Raw genomic sequence first — 10,345 nt, 5'->3', positions numbered from 1 at the left:
TCTCTTGCACCTGAACAAGTTTTAGAATGGTCCGTTCAAGCAACAGACGTCAAAGGATCCCAGTTTACGTCATAATGGTGAGGTCAGAGTAGCGCTCATGTCACCTTGACGAAAATTCTATTTCACATCACTTGTTGCAACTTCTTAGTTAGGACACACACACACACTTGCTTTTCATTAGATAGTTTTGATATTTTTTTACATTTACATCTTAATTTGATATTATTTTGTATTTTAATTTCAGGACGTTTTATTTCAGCGTTTTATTCCTTTCTGGCAATTGGAAATTTTGAGATATGAATTTCCAAAGCCTTAAAAAGCAGCTGGATGAACTCCACGCTGAAAAGAAGGAGATGAGAAGTATGATGCAGCAGCTCCTGACACAGACCCAGACCTGTACCTCGGCATGTGTGAGTTCCCTGGAAAATCTAGTGGTAGTTGTACACATTTTTGGATAAACTTAAATAATTTACCATGTTTCCTGGGGCCTATAAGGAATTATTAGACTGATAGAATAGAAGAATAATAGAAATAATCATTCTAATAATGCACTTGGCCCCTATTAACTGACCCTTTTTCCATGTCAAAGTTGAAAGGGTAAAGGTCAAGTTCAAGTATGGCTTGATGATGGACTTCCTGTGGCAGGCCATAGATGTATATATGTCTATGGTGTCAGGTTTATGGTTACCATCGGTTACACTTTGGCCCAATCTGGCTGTCATCACAATTTTCGGTGTTATGGTACCCATAGAACAATGATGTATGGTTCACACCGTTACTGATGAATGTATGTCTATGTAGAAGAAACTACATACTGGGGCAGTGAAACTGTTAAAGGTAGTTGTTGTAATACCTCCACAAAGTGACCTTTTCCAGTATCAAAGTTGAAAAAAGTCAAGGTCAAAGTCACGTTTGTGTGAGGGTTTGATAATGACCTTTGGAATGTGGTTTCTAGGTTACACATGGTTATAGCTTTAGTCCAATGTGGTTTTTAATCATAATTCTCAGTGATTACCATAAAGACCAACCACAAATCTTATGAAATAATGTTACTGTGTAATTTAAAGATTAGTAAACCTAGATTACTCATGCACTTATAGTGAGGCTGCCTATTAAGTATATTTTTACTCTTTAAGGAAGTTGTACTGTACTGCTGTACTCTGGTAGGAGGTGGGTTGTGTGTGACTGTTACAGGGCGTAGGCGGAATCAGGTTTGATGACATGTTCCCTTCTCATCTTGCAGTCTCAGCATCAGCTGCTTCCCTCTCCATCCTCATCTTCCTGCCCGTGCCCCCACCAGACCGCAACTCCCATGATGCCTTGCAGCACACTTGTGCGCCGCGTGAGAAGCCTTCATGGCCAGTGTGGCATCTGGCCAGCAGGAGGTGCTGCCCCCATTTTCCCCAACCAAGCAACTGCGTTGGTCAGAGGAGGCAGAGAAGATCAAGGCCAGCAGGACCCCGTTGGAGCGGCAAACTCTGCCCTTGCTTAGGACCCCGCCTCTTCCACGACCTCGCCCTCCCGCCTGTCCCCACTCCCCCCCACAGACAATCAATTGCGGACAGTTCCGCAGTAGACTGCCCCGCTCAAGAAGACAGCATCACTCAGTATAGCTGCTGCTGTGGAAGGTGAGTAGTTGGTCATAACCCATGAAACGGATCTACACACTGACAGGCCAGAATAATAAACACATCAGAGATTTACTAAATAGGGAATAAACATTTTGACTGTTTTTGATATTAAATATGGAAACATATTTTCAGCCTACATAAACTAAACATCAGGACAGTTTAAAAACAACACAGTCTGTCAAGGCAGTGTAGACAGACGTCAGACAGACAAATGTAACCTTTGACCTCCAGAGCAAAAGTCCGAGTTGAGGCCCTGTCAGGGAGGAATAAGGGAGCAAGGGAAGCTGAAGGAGGTGAAGATGAAAGTGTAGAGGGTGAAGAGGCAGGCGAGGCAGAGCCAGGAAGGCCAAGGAGCTCCCAGAGCTGCCAAACTACCCCCCCTGGCCCTGCCCAGAGCAGGCCCTCCTGCAGGCCTTCAGGTTGCTCAGCGAAGATGACTGGTAGGAGTTTAGCTAAGACAAGATAGGCTAGGCTAGCATATTTACTTTAGATCAACTATGGGTTTTTAGCTAAGATAAGCTACACTAACGTATTTGCTTTGGGCAAATGGTGTTTTTTTTAACAAAGATTAGATTGATTATGCTTTCATATTTATATTGAAGAATGTTGTTTCATTAAGAGAAGCTATGGTAACACGTTTACCTTGGGCGAGTGGTGTGTGTTGGTAGGCTAGGCTTTCTTAACCCTTTACTTTTGATGGTGGGCCTTTCGCGAAGATGAGCTACTTCAGACTACTCTAACATATTTACCTTGGTTGAATTGTAAGTCTTTAGCTAAGATAGGCTAGGCTATGCTTAAACAGTTATCTTTAATGAGTACTGGCCTTTACATTTTGGAGCTTAGCTGTAAATAGACTACCCAAGCCTCTTCATCCCAAAGTACCTCTGAGTTGACTGATGTTGGTGTCGCTGCAGGGAGAAGAAGATCGAGGCCTTGACCTCCATCAGGTCTCTGTCTCAGCACCATGCTGAGCTGCTGCTTCCCAGACTGCATGACCTGTGTCTGGCTGTCACTCAAGAGGTGAGACGCTCCCTGCTGGAAAACATGCTAGACCCGCATGCTGCATATTACTCTGTTTCAGACAGGAGAAACTGTGTGCACTTAATGATGCTCTTTAGGGTTTAATGAGTTCAAACTTCCCAATGCCACTACAATGAATAACAATAGTAGGCTATGACTCATTCAGCTTTGTGAACAGCATGAGAACAGAGTTGTAACTAACTTATATTCATTGCGCTTTCATCCTTCATCCCACCAAGGTAAAGAACCTGCGCTCCATGGTGTCCCGCACTGCCATAGTGACCCTGGCCCACCTGTACGCTCATCTGGGGCTGGGCATGGATGCGGAGGCAGAGGGCACCACCCGGGCACTGCTGCAGAAGGCAGGAGAGGCCAGCGGCTTCATCAGGGATGATGTGGAGCTGGCGCTGGGGTACATGGTGGTCAATGTAACGCCCTCACGCAGTATGAACGCTCTCATCAACACAGGAGTCAGGTGAGAAGTAGAGATATACATACAATTAGGTTCATCCGTCACCCCTGGGGCTCTTTTTCCCCTTGTTCACTGTTAACCCTTCTCTCCAGCTTCCCTCCTTATTTACTGGTTCTCAGTCTCAAGAGTTTTTTTATCTTACCTGTCTCTCTGGATGTCTGTCTCACCCGTTTCTCTGTCTCACCTTGTTCTGTGGTTCTCTGTCTTATCCAACCTCTGTCTCCATGTTTCTCTTGTTTTGTTTAATTGGTTCTCTGCTTTTCAGGCACCGTAATACAGCCGCGAGGAAGAGCACTGCTCTGCACCTGGGGAGACTGGCAGAGGTCATGGGGTCGTCCCATCTCCTGTCTGGCAAAAACAAACTGACTGACCGCTTCATCCATTCGATCAGCTGCCTGGCCGTTGATTGTGCACTGGAAGTCAGGTGAGAGCATGACTTCCTTTTTCTAAATAACAAACCAATCAGCTCTTTGAATAAAAAATATAATGATATACATTATCTATTATGAGGAATCCCAACCTAATCTCCTGTCATACAGCTATACTGAATGGAATTACGTATCTGTCAGTGTATAGGTTTGTCTTTACCACTGTTACATTTTTTTGGAAGAATTAGTGGATGAAATGTTCTGAAAATATATGTTCTGCACAGTGCATACATTTTTCTCCATATACTTGATATCTCCATATGAGTGTTAATGTCCTAACTCTAAATGAGTGAGTGTTAATGGTCTCATTATAAATTAATGAGTTTTAATGTTCTAATTCTAAATGAGTGGCTGTTGATGTCCTCATGGTAAATGAAAGGGGGATGATGTGCCTTGTGTCTGAAACAGGACCCATGCCCATAATACTCTGGCCTTTCTGGCCTCCCACCCCAACCTCATCAAGATGGTGGAGAGGTTTGTCCCACAGAGAGACCACATCACCATCAAGAACATTATTAACAAAGGCCAGTGCAGGTAGGTTTGATATGTCAGTGGATACCACAAACTGTAATACTTTTACATTCAGCCATCTGTGTGAAAAAATGAACAATCTCTACTTATTACTGTTTAACCTGAAAACATACTGGAGAAAATATCTTGGTTATATGTTTTTGTTTGTTTGTTTGTTTGTTTGTTTGCAGACATTTGAATTGAAGTGAATCCAAACCCACATCTCTGTAGACACAACATATTCATTCAACACTGGCAGCAGTATATAGCATTGCTCTTTCAGAGGCATGAGCCAGCAACAGGCAGAATAGAGAGGTTCAGCCGCGTCCCGTTGGTCCTCCGGGTGTTGAACTGGAACTGTTGAAGAGGGCAAAGGTCAACACGGCTAGGGTCAGGAAGACAAGGCCAACCAGCACGAAGAATGCGCTCAGCTTCTCTACGACGGGATCGCTCTGAAAACAAATCACAAACGCTCCCACTCTTTCACCCTGACCTCACTGGTGACACAAAGAGTGCACGCCATTGCTTATAAATGATCTTTTTATTGCAATAAATATTACATGAGTCCCAATGTATACTTGCATAAAACTGTCTTTTGCCGAACAACAAAAATGACAACAATATGTTAAAAATCTGTTAAATAATAAAATAATAAATAGTAAAAAAGGTAAAATAATAGTAAAGTAAAATAAGAGCCAAGCACCCACATTCCAGTACACACAGACAGGGTCATCCTTTAGGCCTGAAACCAAGCACCATAGCAGTTCAAAGAGATCTTCCTTTCTCTCAAGACAGCTAATGTACTTAAAATGATAAAATATCTAATAAAAAGATATTAGTTGATAAATCAAATTAGTTATTTAATCAGTTGATAAATCTTCACACTGGGACCTTACTCTCTATGCAGAAGCGCCCCCTAGTGGTCTCATCAGTGACTCTGAGCTGATAGCATAATTATTCAGTGTATGTAGCAACAAAATTAAAAAACATTTAACCATAAACAGTTTGATTATCAATTAAGTACTAATACTGCCACAAGTACCTGTAATATCAAAAGAACACCTAAATCTTCCATCTGTTCCTGAGTCTGCTTCTGAGTTCGCCACCTTTATCTGGCCTCACCAGTCCTGACATCGCCAAACAGGCTTTCTGCTCACTTCTCTTCATAGGCAAATTATGAGCGTGAACTCGTGAATATCCATTTGTCAGTTCTATGCTGGTAGTAATAGTAATACTTTAGTTGGAGATTAATTCCAGACCCGACCTCAGTGTGTTCACAATTCACACATTTAGCCAATGCCATGACCGACCAACAATTCTGTGATTCCACCTTCTACAAATACCAATATATATTTCTTTTCATTTGCCTTTTCCTTTTCTATATCTTTGATAACTCTCCTTTTTCACAAACAAAATAAATATAAACAATGTGTTTGTGTCTCTAATGACAATACACTTTGTAACAATGAACTCTACATTACAGAGTACCGATTTATATACTGTGTATATATATATATACAGTATGTGCTATCAGCGTGCATAAAAGTAGTATTAATCAATGTATTTCTTTAAAAACATACATGGCCATTGTCACAGTACAACATTGCTCACAGGGTTGTTTTGTTCTTACCTACCATAATACATACACTGTATCAAGCGCAGTGTGTCCATTGCTTAAAGGTAGAGCGTGTGATTCTCATGGCCCTCTAGCCTCTGTGAGCTAAAAGGAACTGATGTTTGTGCACAGTCCTGTCTCAGTAAATAGGAAGCAAACATTGTGGCTCAGCAAAGCCACAAACAATTCCAGCCAATTGCACACTCAGGAGTATGGAGGAGAGGGGTGTAATTTGATTAGCTGTTGAGCTCTAAAATTGAGCCAGAGTCATGGACTGTGCCTTTAAGTCCCTGTCCCTGCATGATTAGGCTCCTCTTAGGCTCTTTTCTATTCATGTGTCATGTACAGTATGTGTGTGGATGTATATGTAAGTAAGAATGTGAGGTATCGGGGGGCACTCTGGCACGAGCAGCAGCCCTGACCATCTACGGGCTTGAACGCCCACTAGGACACGGGTTTGAATCGGACTCGCATTTCCCTGGGCCCACTCCCCACCTCTTCTCTCCATCTCATTTCCTGTCCAAACCTTCACTGTCCTATCTGATTAAAGGCAAAAATCCCCCCAAAAAAGAATGTGAAGTATCATTATGGCACTGTTTACCCATTTAATACCCTGATTGAGAGTTTAAAAAAAAATGATGTAATCATGAGCCCTTGTTAGCATTGTCACTTCTTTGGGGCAGGAATAACAATGACTCAAGGAAGTGAAGTTAATAAACTTCTGAAACACAGACAAACTACTAAGTTTGTTTTATCAAATTATGGAGGGGATAGGTCTTGTGTTTGACAAACTATGGTTTTCATTGCTGTTCAAAGCATGTTTGGCGAGGTCTCTAGCCAGGGTCCTGAAGTGGATCTTACTCATTCACTCATTTATTTGTCTTGCATTACAATATGTAATGTTAAGGTGTCATACATTTTCTTTTTTTCTGTAATGTAACACTACTTTATGCAAAAATAGTGGATACGGCAACACGTAATATATGCATTCTTCAGTGCTTCAAGATGTTTTTTTTTTTTACTTCATTCTATATTGAGTGCCACTGTAGTCTTGCTGGGTGAGAGCATTTGCTGTAGTCGTGGCTGCACGAATCACTTTTGGGTGAAGTATGAAGTGTTTGATGGTTAACAGCCTCAACCTGGTGTTTAGGTTGAAAAAACATGTATGTATGCTCTTGTATATTACATTATACTACATTTGCATACATACACACACGCACAATCACACACTGATTGAAAGGAAGGCGTGACGGTCAAATCTCATGACAAAATTTGCAGATTTCCCTGAGTGTCTCAGTATATTTTATATGACTGTAAAAGTACTACGTTGGTTTTATTAATTTGCATGTTTAAGACGTCTTATGCATACACTGTATTGGCCAGATTGTCTAGATTTCCATCACATATACTGTATGACTTGACTTGAAATACACCGTGTGTATATATATATATATTTCCACCTGAATAAGTTTGCCAATTCCAAATCACTTGCCAATTCTGTGACTTATGATGTTTGCATGTATCTAACTGGTGCCCAGCAGAAATATAAGACTCTATGCATAGACTTGGGCATGTGTTGTGACATGAGTGACTCACTAAACTCTGCCAACCATTGACAGTGTTCACTACCATATAAAGACTGGTCTGAGTATCAGTCATAATCAAACTTGAGAACCTGACTGGCATCATGACCGCCTAATTGTGCAATCCAACTTCCTGTTTTTTGTTTAGTTTTTTGTTACAGTACTCAATATGTGTGAAGTTGAACCAAAAAACAAGATAAACCAGTTTTTCACTGTAAACAGGCATACATTTAGATTCATGGGTAACCCTCACCATAAATTAGTTAACTATAATACCTTAAACCAGTACCAAATACCAAACCATCTTGTACTAAATTGATTTTTTTTTTGTTGAAAATGTGTGTTGAGGGATGGTTTATTAACAAAGATAAAATCTGGCATTGAATCTACTGTTGTGTGATGTCAGAGTTTGTGTGTGTGTGTGTGTGTGTGTGTGTGTGTGTGTGTGTGTTTAACATTTCCTTTTAAATGAAGTCTAGGAATTGGTTGGTGTGTGAGGAGGTTGTTGTCTAATGATCTGCTTCTTTGAATCGGGGATCCCCTGTCAAAATGGGAAGGAAATGATGTCTGGGGACACTTGAACGCCAGACACATATTTATAGTTATAGTTTGTTTCTCTTCAGCTTGTGAAGCGTCAAGGTGCCTTTTACAGTGGTGAGTCTTAAAGAAAATGTTTATTTTTCAACTGTCTGTATGATTGGAACTGATATTTTGGAAGTTAATGAGTCACAGAATTAAAAACTGTCTCAAATGAATTCCTGACTGGCTGGATATCAAGGTATAAATCAACCTTCTATAGAAAACATTTGACATAAAAACACACAATCCATCTTGATATGTTATGCGTGTCGTTTTTTACAGATCTTCTCTAACCATGAAAGTGACTGGAATCGTTGTAGTCATATTGCTGCTGTGCACAGGTATACCAATTAAGACAAAAGACCATAGATTCCAAGCACCATAGACTCCAAGCACCATAGAAACACGCTTGATCTACACAGATCCAGTCAATAGTCAGATGTCTATACTGTTTGTACTGAACAAAAAAAAAATTATGTAAAAATCTCAAAGATTGTATTAAGTCAATGTATTGCCATATTGTGTATTGACTATGGCTACAGACATGAATTTGGGAACAGAATTTGAGAGAAATACAATTTCTGGGAGCATGGAGAAATTGCAGTTCATGAAACGTAGGACCAAAACTGGGCGTGTTGGATTTAGATTTTTGTTCAATGTTAATGCTTGTGTTTGTTGCTGAGGGATTCATGTAGCTGTAATGTCAACTTTAATAGGTGTGCTACACCCTCAGTTTCCTCTATAACACAGTTAAGAGATGGTACGCAATCCACACTGCACATTCTAGACTCATTGTGTTGGACATGGAGGATGACTTTGGCTGGAAAAGGCCTAATGTGTCCTCACTGTGTGTTTCAATGTTATACATGTATTGATGTGTGTTTGTGTTTACGGCATGTGAACAAAGTATGTATTGCGTGTTACTGCATGTGGATTGCAATCTGAGTGTGTGTGTTTATGTGTGTGGGTGTATATTCATAGGGTACGGTAGGTGCGATTGTGTTTCAGTTTGTGATCTGGTCCCAGTGGAAACCAATGGATGTCCTGGGCCTCCTGGCGAACCTGGACCTCGTGGACTACCTGGTTGTCCTGGACCTCCTGGTGAACCTGGTTGTCCTGGCGAACCTGGACCTCGTGGACTACCTGGTCGTCCTGGACCTCCTGGCAAAACAGGCCCAAAAGGGCTTCCCGGTAAAGATAGTGGTCTTCCCAGTAAAGATAGTGGTCTTCCTGGTAAAGAGGGTGGGCTTCCTGGTAAACAGGGTGGGCTTCCTGGTAAAGATGGTGGGCTTCCTGGTTATTGTTAAGTTTATGGGGGAACAGTTACCCATTCTTTCCCTTTTGGAAAAAGTCTTTTCATGCTGTTTCTCTTTTGGCAGATGACACTGGATTTAACCTGATTGCAATAGTAGGATGTGTGCTGGCTGCCTTGGATGCTGCTGTTCTGGTTGTCCTCATTGTTCATTATGTCTGGAGGTCTGTTTTACCAAATAAAATAATGTGTATCTTTCTGTCATGCAGTTGAATTTTCATGCACAAATAGACATATGTATGCATTCATGCTTGTATATGTAATTTACTGTGAAAAATGTGACAGAATGCATTGGATCCTTGCTGCCATTAGCTCTGAAACTATAGTGTATGTATGAAAGCTGATCTGCTCATGTGGTTTCATTGCACTCTGTATCTATGTAGGATAAAAACAAGAGCCATGCCAGACTCAAGAGCAGGAGTACAGGTGTGTAACTCTCATGCTCCTCTTTCCCTAACAGAAAATGTAAAGATTGTCTTTACCTCTGTCTTTTTTTTTCTTCACAAAACTGTTTTCACTGTTTAAAGTGATTGGCTAGATATTCATAATGCATTGTACAGGTATCACTAAAGGTCTTTGACATGTTTATAATATCACAGTGCTTTAGGTGCACTCTCAATATTGCAAAAAACAATTCACAACTACACAAAATAACGGTAATTTTAAAGCATTATAACAAGTATCATTCACAGCTGTCGTGACTTTCTTCAGCGGATCAAAAACGTGTCACAACTGTGGCAGCTACCGCCGGGGCATTTTCTTGTCATTCGCACCAGAAATGTAGTTGCAGTGAAAGGCAAAATGTACCTACACAGAAACTATTTTTTAAATACATAAAGCAAAGGTATTTACTGAGTAGCAAGGCTGTTTTTATGTTTTGAATGTGAATGACAAACACATGAGCAGGAGATTGGGACACTGCTAAAGAAGCCAGTGTGAATGAGTGGTAATAATCTCGTGACTCATATATCAAAATGCATTACGTTAGTCAGTGCTGAAAGACTTAATCCCACACGGTTTTATGTTTGATTGTTTTTTGTTGCAGTTTTTATCAATCAGTGAAACATAAGCTTTAGATGATGCATTAAGTACACCTGCTTCAAGTAGGGGCGTAGATCCCATTTCGTTGTAGGGGGGGACAATACACAGTCAAATTTCAGAGAGTAATTCCTGGGGGGGGGGACACAGGAAAATT

At 40.9% G+C, this 10,345-nt stretch overlaps 1 protein-coding gene across 1 annotated transcript; it reads left to right on the top strand.

Moving 5' to 3' along the window:
- The first annotated feature begins 296 nt into the window (after positions 1 to 296).
- LOC122131551 (TOG array regulator of axonemal microtubules protein 1-like) lies at positions 297 to 9,619 on the top strand. Its single transcript, XM_042706233.1, has 10 exons — positions 297 to 396; positions 1,244 to 1,342; positions 2,026 to 2,071; positions 2,546 to 2,651; positions 2,891 to 3,126; positions 3,389 to 3,547; positions 3,960 to 4,085; positions 8,572 to 8,674; positions 8,865 to 9,113; positions 9,611 to 9,619. Exons 1-10 carry the CDS (start codon positions 297 to 299, stop codon positions 9,617 to 9,619), a joined length of 1,233 nt encoding a protein of 410 aa, XP_042562167.1.
- The last annotated feature ends 726 nt before the right edge of the window (positions 9,620 to 10,345 follow it).

This window comes from Clupea harengus, unplaced genomic scaffold (assembly GCF_900700415.2).
Source record: "Clupea harengus unplaced genomic scaffold, Ch_v2.0.2, whole genome shotgun sequence".
In the NCBI taxonomy this organism is placed as follows: domain Eukaryota; kingdom Metazoa; phylum Chordata; class Actinopteri; order Clupeiformes; family Clupeidae; genus Clupea; species Clupea harengus.
Note: the sequence above shows the minus strand (reverse complement) of the source record. Positions and strands in the feature narration are given on the sequence as shown.